Here is a 12,539-nt window from a genome sequence, read left to right as displayed (position 1 = left end):
AAGCAAGATTTCTATCCAATTTTTCTTGAAGCAAATGACAAAGTGTCTTTTATTAGTGCTTTTAATGTGAAATCACTCATAATCCTGAAATTTTCGGAATTGAGGAGAGTTGCCCTTTCAACCACTATTTAAATCATTTTGATTTTCATTCTCCACCCTGAACTCAGTGGATTTGTGGAAGATTAATTTTAGGGAGCAATTTCCTCATGCCATTTTGTGAAAACATGCAGTAATTGCACCTTCTCAAAGCCAGGAAATTTTCTCGTCGAAAGCCAGCCTGCACAGTGATTTATTTAAGATGCTCATTTTCAGGGATACTATATACAAGCAGACAAAAACTAAATTAGCCTTTGCAGGTCTGCCCCAGCCCTCATGCAACGTTACCCTCAGCGTGTCAGCTCAAAGAACCAAAGTTCCGTCCATGCGCACTTCCGCCGCCACAGCTTCGAAGGCAAAAATACACCGTGGGCTGCTGAACACGCCTCATGGCCCAACGACAGTTCCTCTGCTAGTGGCGCTATGCATGTTTTTACAGAACCCCTATAGTTTTGCACAGAGCGTATTAGCCAAGCTAACTTGCATGCAGCAAAATTGAAGTAGTCGCTGCCAGTCACTTCACAAGGCGGGTATTCTATTCGCAGCGAGAACCACGCTAGGGGATGCCTCTGAGCAGCACAAAAATGTCATGTGATACCCGGAATGGGAGTATGCCAGGTTTGTTTACATCACGTGTGCCATAGTGGTAGGGCGTCCCTCGCTTTCGGACGCGCGCAGTGGATAGTTATTGTTCTGTCAGGGGTGGCACAGCATAGGCAACCAAAAAAGGTGTAAGTTTCCATCCGTGTTTGAGAAAAGAACAACCGAGGAAGCAGGGATGATATTAAAACAGGAAAGGTGTGGGTGAGCATGATGGTCTGCTCGAATCACTCATCAGATGCTTTCACGATGAATCATGTTGTATTTTGTATTATGATTTGCTCTTCTTCGAAACTGTCTTTTTCATCCTCCATACGAATTCTACTGGCGGGACTCGGTGCCAACAATAATCCGATAATCCGCCTTTCCTTTTCCCCCACACCTAAATTTCTTTTTCTGCGTCACCTGTTGCGCTGCAAAGTTGAAAGAATGAACAGTCTTCTTTATGTTGTCCAAAACGGAAGGATGCTCCTGTGTCTGTTCAACAAATCAAGGATCCCACATTCGAGCAAGTCTAGCCTTTCCAACAGTGCAGTAGCTGCGGCAGTGTTTTGATAGAGAAAGAAGAAAAAGTAACATGCTGGATGCTTCTTTATTTCACCCACATATGTAGACGCCATTGGGAATTCTTCTTTTTTTTTTTCGTGCAATAAAAGATGCGTTGATGAATGTTTATGCTCAATACTATGAGTCTTAGTTATTGTAGACAGCTTTTGGCCAGAAGGGCAGAATGTCGTTTAGCGTCTCAAAATACTGGCTGTGGTCCTAGGGTTTGATCCATTTTATTCACTCTAGTTAGAATAGGATCCTAAAAGTGTTTCCCTCACTTGGCAGATCAGATATAAAACTACCCCGCATCTCATCTCTTCTTAATTATATTGTCATTACGGTGATCAGATAACATCTACATCTGTGCAATGTCTCAAATGGCTGCAATTAAAGTGTTAGCTGTCGACCAAATGATTTGTTAGTTTAAATGCACTACCTTAACAAAATGATTTGTTGATAAAGATAATTTGATAAAACAATTTGCTCTAGAAGCTTGCCTATGCTTCTTTTTTTTTCTAATTTTAATTGTGTAAAATGGTTTTCCATCTTTTCTTATTCAAGTTAGGCTTTTAAACTGTGTGCCTCTTCAGAATGCAACATTTCTTTTTGTATTAACTCTGTAAAGACTCGTAGTAATCCACACTTTATATGCTAGGAGCATTCACTTCGCTGTAATTACCAAAATATTAAATGTGCTGTTGATTTTATTAAGTTTGGTAAAGTTCAGGATATGTATAAAAGCAAATGGATGCAGGACTGCCCCCAATTTTTTAAAGATGCAATAATCAGGATAGAGGAACTACAGTCGGTGACAGGTGAAGTGGAAAGAGGTGGGAGGAGCTTCCACTTTACTCTTAACCTAATAGTAAGGTTATCTCAAAGGAGGAAACCAGTTAACAATGGTGCCATTGATTCTTCTTAAAAGAAGTGGGACAAGGAATTTTTCTAAAACTGTCAATTAATCGGAAAAAAAGATGTAAATTTAAAACATTAGTGAGCTAAACATGAGTGTCTTCACCATGCTTTGCCCAGGACAAAAAAAATAAGAACACTCCAGTAAACAGCATTGAAGCCTGGGATGAAGACCTGCCAGACACAGAATTTGTAATCGTCCGCAACGAATGCAAGAACAGGTTACAGAAAAAAAAAGACAAAATGAAAAGTTACTAGCAAGACAGCAAGGCTGAACGAAAATCCATTCAACTCGGAGAAGCAGCGGCGGCATCAGGAGAGTCCCAACTTTGGGTTGTGCCGGGCTTCTGCTAGATGGCGACACTGAAACTTCTCGCCGCGAATAGCATAATCACCAGGCAGCCGTTGCTTTCTGACCATCATGCAAAGAAAGTCTATGCATAAAAGCTCATTTTCAATGAAAGATGTGTCCAGAAAGAAAGTCCCAAGTGAAGTAGCACGGAAATGAAGATGCATACCGACTACTGTTGTAAGGAAACTGCCTCCCTTTTATAATAAGGGGGCGAAAGACGTGCCAGGGGCCCAGAAAAAGATCAAGAGAGGTCAGTTTTTTACAATCCACCACTGCAGACTTTGCCACCCCCCCGCAATTTCATACAGAAAAACTCTCGGGCCAGGTATAGGGTGTTTTCACTGACGTAATTTCGTCCACCATTTTGTTGTTGTGAACAGTCTGGCCTGCGCTGAATGTGAGCATTCCAAGGATTTTCATAACCCCTCATATGCGCAGAGCATAGAAGCTTATGTCTTACAAGGCCGATATCTCCTCAATAGGTTGCGATGTAATCCTTCAAATTAGTAATTTTGTTTGAAAAAACGAACTAGCAATAAAATAGCAGATTGATGTCATGTGAAAACAGCCTATTCAGAGAAGGGTGATTTACAGTACACAAATTCCAAGTTTTTCAATAAATCTGAATCCACAATATGCTGACCCTTAGTGCTTTGTGGATCTTATCGGATTTATTCGAAAACGCCGAATTCTGGCCATGCATACAAGCTGGTGGTGGCAGGGTCGGGCAGAAATACTCAAAAATGTATTTGGAAATACAAATACTGTGATACATGAAAATAGTAGCCTAAAAAACTGATAGACAAATATATTTGTAAAAATGTATGGTGATATGTATCGGAAATACATTTTAAAAAGAGGCAAAAAGTCTTTGGAAATAGAAATACAGGAATACATTTTAGGGAAGGCAAAAAAACAAATACTGATACTGCAATACATTTTACAAATTTGTTTGAGACGCCAACTGAGATTAAGCTTGAAGTTTGAAGTGGAAGTTTTTGATCCCGAAATTACTTTCCACAGGCTTGGCACTTCGCTTTGAAGGCAGTGGCTCCGGACGAAAAGGAGTCTTCAGTGGGCTCAAAAAACGTTCCATCAAGGTTTGACCGCGGTCCCTCCCCCAATATCCTGTCTGTTTGACGAGTGATGCGAAAAAACTTTGACCTCTAAATAAATTCCACGTCACCACGCTCCTGTCCTATAAGGGCGCCCCTGTCAACATTGACCACACGACGTCACGGTGGAATGAACTGGTATACTTGTATCTGTAGGTGTGGCCTTGAACATGAAACTTTACCTACGCAGCTCTATGAAAGGACAATACATACTTTCGTTGTAGGTGACCTTGTTGAAGGTCATGCAGGCAGTTGCATTTGGAATTTTTGAAAATAGTGGACCACCTGAAGCATCCTGAAGCAGATGTCTTATCTTCTGTTACGGTTGAAAAAGCAAGGTTGAAAAAACTACACGGCGGCATCACTGTTGTGACATCCTCCAAGGCCACGAGGCATGGATGGCAGTCCTCAAGTTTCGCCTAGCGTCATCCAAACAGAGGCCTCCCCACGGACCCACCGAGGCTATGACACATGGATGGCAGTCTTCACGTTTCGTCTAGAGTCATCCAAACAGAGACCCTCGTGGATTGCAACCCGAGATGGCCTGCATAGGTGCAAGCTCTGTCACAGATGACGTACCTCTGAGCCGTGCAATATTACGGGCGCAGACGCTTTCCTGTGTCTAACTTCACTATGCGAGTCGTCCCACTACTTTAAGTCAACCACCACCAGGATCGTGCTGCAACGGACTGTGACTCAGGCTTACCGGGTGGGTGTACTCTGTACGCTAAGGCAAGAGAGACGGTTAGCAGCGGGCACTGGATGCCAGCAAACAATGACTCGTGAAATCCCTACCTAGGAACCTGCGGCAGAAGGTGCTCAGACTCCACTCTTGGCACACTACCTGGTAAGACGCAACACTTTCCAGAAGAGAAAAATAGTTTGGAAAATAGGGAGGGACCTTGGTCAGCATAGTAACAATGCCCCAGCATCTCATTGACCCTGGTGCCCTCAGAAGTAAAAAAAAAAAAAAAAGGTGTTTGGACTTACATTTTGTTTTCCGGAAAATCAAGAAATATAAATACCGTATTTACTCGCGTATAGGTCGACCTGTTTTTCAAAAATCGCCTCATCAAAACTGGGGGGTCGACCAATACGCGAATCCCGGTATTATATTTTTCAACTTTTTTTTTTTTTCGGGGGTCCCGAAGTTAGGGGGTCGACCTATACGACGTATCGACCAATATGCGAGTAAATACGGTACATTTCATACTGATTGTATCGTGATACAAAGGAACATTCCGAATGTATTTCGATACAGGAATACAGATACTGGTAAAAAAAAAAAATGTACTGTGATACAGATACAAAATGTATTTCTGAAAGAGTAAAGCTATATGCACTACGTAGTGCACTTCGGTCGGAAATGGCTATACGCACTACGCGGAGAGCTCATGCCATTTGGGTCACCCTTTTCGAACGACGCGTGTATCACTGGGGAGCTCGTTAACAGAGCCCTCCGCCTGCGTTCACGCCGCTTCGCGGCGACAATATGCGGCTCCTAATTAGAAAACTTAACCAGTACATGCCGCGAAGCGGCATCCAGCCGGCAACCCAAGCCCTGATCGCACCTCCAGAAAGGGAGTCCCATATCATTTAGTTCTGCAAAGTTTCGTCGACATTTGTTTTGTTTTTTTCTGTGTTTATCGTAAAAAGAAAATGTCGTAAATATCGCCAAATGCCTCGACAAAACAATATGTTCGAGAAAAGAAAAGAAAAAAAAAGTAGGCCGACTGTGATTTGAACCCGAGCGTCCACTTCCATATAAAGCCGACACCTTACCACTATGCTACGCCACCGCTTAGGAAACTCGTTGCAAGCATTCGTTGTATACGAGTTTCGCGTAGTGCGTATAGCCATTTCCGGCCAAAGTGCACTACGGAGTGCGTATAGCTTTACTCTTTCTGAAATACTCCGTGGCTATGTCGGCAAACTGGAGGAGACCAATCATCTTAGGACAAACGCTCGAGATGTTTTTTTGGCCGTGCTTGTTCCTAGCTTGCAGCCTCGAGAGGTTTGGTACTGAACCTCTCATAGACAACATTGTGTCCCTTGTAGATTCACGATACACCGAAATGTCGCTTACCCAGATACCGAGGGTGATCTTTCGGTTCCGGACAGCGATCTGCTTGGCCCCGTACGCAGCACCTATTGTCTACAAAAACAAGAGGAAGCGAGTGGGGAGTGACAGGGGCACATTCCTTCAACCGGCTATGACACTCACATTCTGGTAGGGAGTGGCGGAGTCGAACCGGTCATAGAGGTACCGCTCCACGAGGCTCGTCTTGCCCCCGTACTCTTTACCCAGGAGGACCACCTTGAGGTCCACATTACTCATGCCTCGAGCGAAATGGGGCACCGAAGTAAGTGCCCCGAATCGGTACCCGTGAGCACGACCTAAAGAGAGAACGAGACGCTCCATCAACTGCAAACGCCCAATACAAATGCAAGCGGGTCGTTCACCGAAGGACAGTTCTGCGAACTCGCCAAACGTCACCTGACAAATACCAAAAAGGCAACTGACGTCGACACATCGAACAGACGGGTCGATGTCTTTCCGAGTTATCGCGGACCTCGGGTCTTTTGTTTACCATGTGGAGCGATCGCACCCTGGCATCATATTTCGATGACCCATCGCCACGTTTGTCCGTCCGCGACGAGGCACCATAATTGCCACAATCACGGGTCCGTCGTGTCAGTAGCGAGAGTGAACGGAAAAAAGCTCCCAACAGATCGGACCACTTACACAGACGTCACAATTCTGCACCGTCAGCTGGCATTTCAACGTTTCAACGGATCATTCCTCGGACACCATAGCGCCTATCGCCAAGATCAACAAAGTTGACAAAGCTCTACCCCAACGTCCTTGCTCTACCCCAACGCCCGGATGGATGAATGGTGGCCATGCATGCAGTTACGGCTCTGTGGCCATGGTGGCCTGATGATGGCTATTCTCTCTGAATCGGACGGTGACTTGCGTCACCTAGCCAAGTAGTGTTTTAGTTTAAAGGGATTGTCCGGTCAAATTTTGTATTCGAGAAAACAATTGAATATCATTGTTATTGCCTCGAGACGCATCGTACGTGCAATATCTGAATTTTATATGCCCCTCTGCATGAGTAATTGAATTTATGCTGCTCCAATCGCATTCTAGCGTAAACGCTGCTTTCGTTGGCAACATTGAAGTTTTGACGTCACAAAACACAAAGCGAGCATTTTTGTCTGCCTCAGCGTGCTTCGTTTTTGTTGTTTTGCTCGACTTGTTTCGTGGTTGGGTGAGATTTTTGTTGCGCGGTTGGGTGCCACAACCACCCGGCAGCACATGCGAGCCAAGACATGACGTTCCACACTTTTCCGCGAGACGTGCAGTGACGAGCAAAATGGATCGTCGCCGTGCGTAGGGACTGGGTTCCCGTCAAGATTGAGATCCCGCTTATGCAGCAATCATCTCACAGAAGAGAGCTACGAGCTGAGCTCTAAGCGGACAGAAGGCTCGTAAGCTGAGGTGTGATGCTGTGCCAACGATATTAAACTACGTCCATCCACTCCTCGCCCAAATCGGATCAATCAATTTGTTTATCCAGCGAAACCGAAACCAACAGCTGGACCACCTGGAAACGAAACCAGAAGTTGTATTTAGCACGCGTGCAGCCAAATTCTGTTTGACCCGCTCGTGCAAAGAGCGTGGCTACGATTCACCAAATTCGTCCAAGTCAAGTGACGATATGCATTTGAACGATTCGCCAGTTGCCTTCGACCCGCGGTCATCGCCTCTGAGCGAAAGACCCGCAGCCTCATCACCGATCCAATGGATCGGCCGATATGTGCATTCAGATACCGCTTCGTATACCTAGTTGCCGCTTCAGAGGCGAAATCTGCATCTGCTTTGCAAGTGGCCGTCGCAGTTGTGTTTGCGCGAAACGGCATACGTTTGCTCGAAGCTTATGGCTGTTTTCGAGTAATATCCTGCTGAAAGGCGTGACATTTTTTGCACACGCTTAGGAACTGCAATAAAAGAACCGTATTCCAGTAGGGTACAGCCCAGGACAGTGGTTCTCAACCATCGATGTTTCGCGGACTTCTTGTGGATCGGCGGAGATGATGGAGGACCCCGTTCGTGGTGAGAGGAGTCGAAAGGTATAATTAAATATAATAATGATTTAATAAATGGATATAACTAAGGGCTAGTATGAAGTAGAGCTCTCTTATTGAAATTCACACGAAAAAACTCGCGCGAAAACTAAAACAATTCTTTTCGACCTAAAAAAAAAAAAAAAAACTTGTTGCCGGGCTTGACTGGTGAGGCACGGCTTCGCGGACCGGGCCTTCGCGGACCGCCTTAGAGAACCACTGGCCTAGGAGTCTATATAATTCGAAACAAAATACAAGGCATCCATCGACCAACGCTTGTTATCCCGACAAACCTTTGCGTTTTGTGACGTCACGCAGCAGCTACGGATGTCAGCCATTGACGCTGGCGGAATTCGGGGTGCAGTTTCGTACATACGCTCATGAAAGGTTTAGTTAATAACGGGAGATCATATATCAAAATAAAAATGTTGTTTGTCTACATGAAGGCTCCCTCGACGTAACGAGCGCAAAAACTTAAGTACTTCCGGTTTCGACCGGACAATCCCTTTAACTGCTTTAACTTTAAATTTTGACTTTAAAACGATATCATCTATCCGTCCCTTGATTTCTTCTTTTACTGATTCCTACTTCCTGAAGACGGTTTGTTTCACCATTCTCCTCAAATCTCAGAGCCCTGAGGAAGTCAGCCTCTTCGCGTAATGTCCTTGGATGGCCAAGCACCCCCCCCCCCCCCTCCCACACACACACACACGGAAGTGAGCCTAGGGGCGAGGAGGCGAGGATGTGGCCTACTTCGCTCGGCGCTCCCCAAACTTCGGCAGTGCGCCTCTCAGTGCGCTGGAAGCTGTCACCGTTAAATCGAGAACCGAAAGCGAGTCACCGGCACATCTGTGCTTCGTATGAAGCGTGGAATCCAATTCAAGGAATCATCTTGGCACGCGATATAAGCAGCAGGAAAAATAATGTCCTGGTTTCTCGCTGCCGCAACGCAGTCAGACGCAGTCAAGCGCAACTGTCTGAAACAGGCTTTAGCTTTGCCTGCTCGGCGCGTGCGGCGAGCTTCTTCGCACCGCACGCGCTGAGCTAGCAAAGATAGCAGTGATAGCTTTCAGCGCACTAACTGCTGAAGCTTGGGGAGCGCAGAGCGAGGGGTATGAACCATAGAGTTATTACAATAAACGCTAGAGGCTCAGCTGGCGCTAGTGTCTATGGGACTTCCGGTTGCATTGAAGCAGACAGCATGCAGTCTAGATTTCCAGCCTCCCTGTGTATTTCTATGGGAAAACGCGCGTGAATTTTGTCTCTTCGCCAGAAAATAACATGAATAACTTTTGTCATTTCGGTTGTACCGGATAGTATGTACCTTTATTAATATTGTGAAAGTGTAATTGCTTTAGTTACAGCATTTTTTCTTTACCACTGAACGATGTTAAACTTCGCTATATTTCAGGCCCAAACCTCTGTTCCATGGCAGGTATGTAGAAACGAGCCACGATTCTAAGCAAAATAACAATCGAAAGAAATCTAGAGTGTGCTCAAAGTTCGCCAGCATTCCGTTGGTGCTTATATATTGCTAATATGCCTGCCCTCTCACTATATGAAAATCACCCCGTCGTGCATCTTTACGATCGGTTAAAAAAACGTTCGAAACGTAAAGAATAAAGTATGTGGGCTACGAAAGGTGTGTTTTCTTATTATTTCCTATGTTGGGAGTTTTTATCGCGCGCCTGTTCTCTGCCTTCCCCCTATTTGCAAAGATTTGGAGCGTGCGGGTGATGATCGACTTGAACACAGAACAAGCATCTTCGCACATATTCACGAGCAGGAAGCATAAAGCAGTACTGATTTATTGCAAATCGGACTATATTACGTGACTTTCAATTTGTTGTGATCGTCTGCAAGCAGAGTTACTTATCCAGTGTTACTGCGTAGTTCTTGCCGTCTCTCTTCGTTTTCCACATGTCCTTCGTTCGTTTGGCACGTATATCGTATATCCCCCATGCTGGAAAGCGCCGACGCCGTGTTCGCGCTAACAGTGTCCGACAGTGCACATAAATACATGTACGAAGCGGTTTTAGCACCGTTTTTCATGCCACGATTTTAAAATAAAAACGCCGTAACTGACCAATTATTTTATCTGTGTGTCTGGGAAATGTTCCAATGTGCCTAGTAGGTACGATTTATTCGTGATATTTGCTTTTATAATCGAGCGCAGAGAGGAAATGCACTCGCTTTTTTCCGTAGAAATGCATTACCGGAAGTCAATTTCGGACTGCTTGCTGTCTGCTTCAATTTGCAACAGCACACTAGCGCCAGTTGAACCTCTAGCGTACATTATAATAACTCTATGGTATGAACACTTCGGAGTAGGCCACGCACCCTCGGCCCACTTCCAGGCGGCGCAGCCTGTACCGCGAGCCACGCGCTCCTCTGTTCGCGTTTCATTTTTCCCCGATAGTACATTTCCAAAGCGCTTCTGCATTCTTGTCTCCCACACTTTACTCTTCCTCGGCGATACACCAATACCTTGACGCGAGTCGTCGGGTTCGTTTTCTCCATCTTGTGTCCAAGCTGCTCAAATACAGCTTTGGACGCGGACGCGACGCTACACGGAGCTCGTCAGCGGCGCGCGCCGGATGCATACGTGCGTGAAGACGAGTTGGTGGAGGGATTAGCGTAACTGTTCTGTGTCAGACCAATCGTGGGAAGCGATCCTCTCCTCATCCATTCCCCGCAGCCGTTTCTCAAATTCCAGTTTGCTATTTGCCTCCCTTGTTTCGAACGATGACCAACCCATATCTCTCTGTACACCTTCAGTAGGGGCTCCTGCCCACGCCACGCTACGCCACGCTGTTTGACCTCCAGTCCCGACCGTCCCCACTGCGCCTACGTAATTAATTTTACGTAATTAATAAAATAGTACCTTTCACAGCTCATCGTTTTTGTTTCGATACGGGAAGTGTTTTTAAATGCCAAAATTGGTTAATTTCGCCTTTGTAGTTTCGGTTCTTGTTCTTGGACTGATCGGACGTGTTCCTTGAAAGATGTTCTTTTTTTCTTTGTTTGTCGCATGATTATGTGTGCATGTGATAGTAAATACAGATATAAATAATGTTAGGGGCAGTAAAAATAGTTTATAGTTCTTTTTTTTTTTTTTTTTGCGATTTCACGTTACAGGTCTTTGTTTGGATAGTTCGCCGCGTCAGTAGTTGCCGTTGACCCAGGGTGATGCTTTTAGTTTTTTTGCCCGATACCCCCAAAGGTCATCCTGGTGATATCCCGTTGCAGGGGGGAAGCAAAATCACTCAGAAAAGCAAAAAAAAAAATTATACTTTTGGTTTTTAGCTTCTAGGTGGCGCAAGCTAGCCCACTGAAGAGCCTGAAAAGGTTACAGCCGTCAGCATTGATCTACCTATCCAATGGTACGAGTACCCATGCGAGTACCATCCCTCTGGTGCCATCCGCGTCTGTCCATGTGTTCCATTAGACGATTAGCGCGGGTAGCCCTAGCGCGGGGTACATTTCGAGCGTGCTTTCTGCGCTCTATGCACGCTGCCATCGTATGGCTTAAAATTTAGCGAAATTTAGCGTAGCTTTTATTTAGTCTAAGACGGGAAACATACTCGGAGCGCGGTGACTCCTAAATTTTTTTATCCTTACAACCACGAATGTACCGGCGTGAATGGGTCGAACTGAAATTCGGACGTTCTGTTCGAAGCGGCCTGGTGCTACGGGCTTGTAAGAGTGATATTTATCGGGTTGAGAGCTGCTTGCAGCAAGCTTAACCGAGGTTTCCCGCTGCATCTGATTGAAGAAGAAAGACAACCATGTCGGTGTGCTGGTTTTACGTGCAGGGAAGATGTCGATTCGGTGACAAGTGCCGGTATCTGCATCCGCGTGAAGGTGAGTGCTTCGCTAAAACGCTGCGTTTGTCGAGGTTTGTGGGAGGTGGTTGCGCTTTGCCAACGTATCTACGCTCGTCACAACGATGCACTGCTGGTGCTCCTGAAGAAGCAGATATCTCAACTCTGAACCACGGCCAGGAAATATCATATCCCGAACGCAGCAAACAAGCAATAATCTCTTGGAAGGGGACAGTGCGAGTGCACGCGACATATATCGAAAGCAAACACATATGTGGCTTTGAACAAAAAAAAAAAAAATTGCTTGACGTATGGTTGGAAGCACGTTTTACAAAATGGGCACGTTTTATCAAAGCACGGTTTAGAGAAAGCAGGGCCTCAGTTTAGATAGGCCGCTTTCCTACTTCTAACTTGTATCACTGGTGCGCGTGTTAAGCCATGCCCCCCGCTGCGCTCCCGCCGCTTGGCCGGCGGCAGTCTGCGGCGACTCATTACAAAAACGTTAACTGACCTGATTTACCCGTACACGCCGCTTCGCGGCGGCCGAATTCGGTAAAAGGAGCCTCATCGCCATTTTCTCTAAACTGGGTTCTCTATAAAGGGATTCGATAAGCCGGGGTCGGTAAAACGGCGTTCGCTAAAACGAGCTTCTCTAAACCGCATGCCTTCGCCAAAGGGTAAAGCTAGACTCACGAGCTCGTGCACCCTGGCCGGAAGTGGCTATACGCACGACGTGGAGAGCTGATGCCATTTGGGTCACCCCTTTTGGACGGCACGTGTATCACTTGGGAGATTACAAAATTAAACCCACTTGGCCGCCCCGTTCCGTTCCGTCCCATACCATTTTATTTCAACAAACTGTCGTCGACAACTTTTTTTTTTTTTTGGTGATAATTGTAAAAAAAGAAATGTCGAAAATATCGCCAAATGCTTGACAAAACGAAATGTCTGAGAAAAAAG

At 45.6% G+C, this 12,539-nt stretch overlaps 2 protein-coding genes across 4 annotated transcripts in view; one reads left to right on the top strand and one right to left on the bottom strand.

The window, feature by feature from the left end:
• The window catches only part of LOC8052455 (ras-related protein Rab-24), a 71,117-nt gene extending 64,573 nt beyond the window's left edge, over positions 1-6,544 (bottom strand). The window contains exons 1-3 of one of the 3 annotated variants that reach the window (XM_029989116.4): positions 6,371-6,544; positions 5,849-6,021; positions 5,711-5,779 (exon numbers count right to left, since the gene is read on the bottom strand). In XM_029989116.4, the coding sequence (XP_029844976.1) occupies positions 5,711-5,779; positions 5,849-5,962 (183 nt within the window). In that variant the 5' untranslated portion in view covers positions 5,963-6,021; positions 6,371-6,544. The other 2 variants (XM_029989117.4, XM_029989115.3) reach the window with 2 other exon arrangements.
• A 4,574-nt stretch (positions 6,545-11,118) lies between these two features.
• LOC8052454 (nucleoporin NUP42) overlaps positions 11,119-12,539 on the top strand; it is a 35,565-nt gene continuing 34,144 nt past the window's right edge. The window contains exon 1 of the mRNA XM_029989113.4: positions 11,119-11,619. Coding sequence (XP_029844973.3) covers positions 11,544-11,619 — 76 coding nt within the window. The 5' untranslated portion in view covers positions 11,119-11,543. The remainder of the gene's footprint in view (positions 11,620-12,539) is intronic.

This window comes from Ixodes scapularis, unplaced genomic scaffold, assembly GCF_016920785.2.
Source record: "Ixodes scapularis isolate PalLabHiFi unplaced genomic scaffold, ASM1692078v2 PGA_scaffold9__187_contigs__length_104089568, whole genome shotgun sequence".
In the NCBI taxonomy this organism is placed as follows: Eukaryota; Metazoa; Arthropoda; class Arachnida; order Ixodida; family Ixodidae; genus Ixodes; species Ixodes scapularis.
Note: the sequence above shows the minus strand (reverse complement) of the source record. Positions and strands in the feature narration are given on the sequence as shown.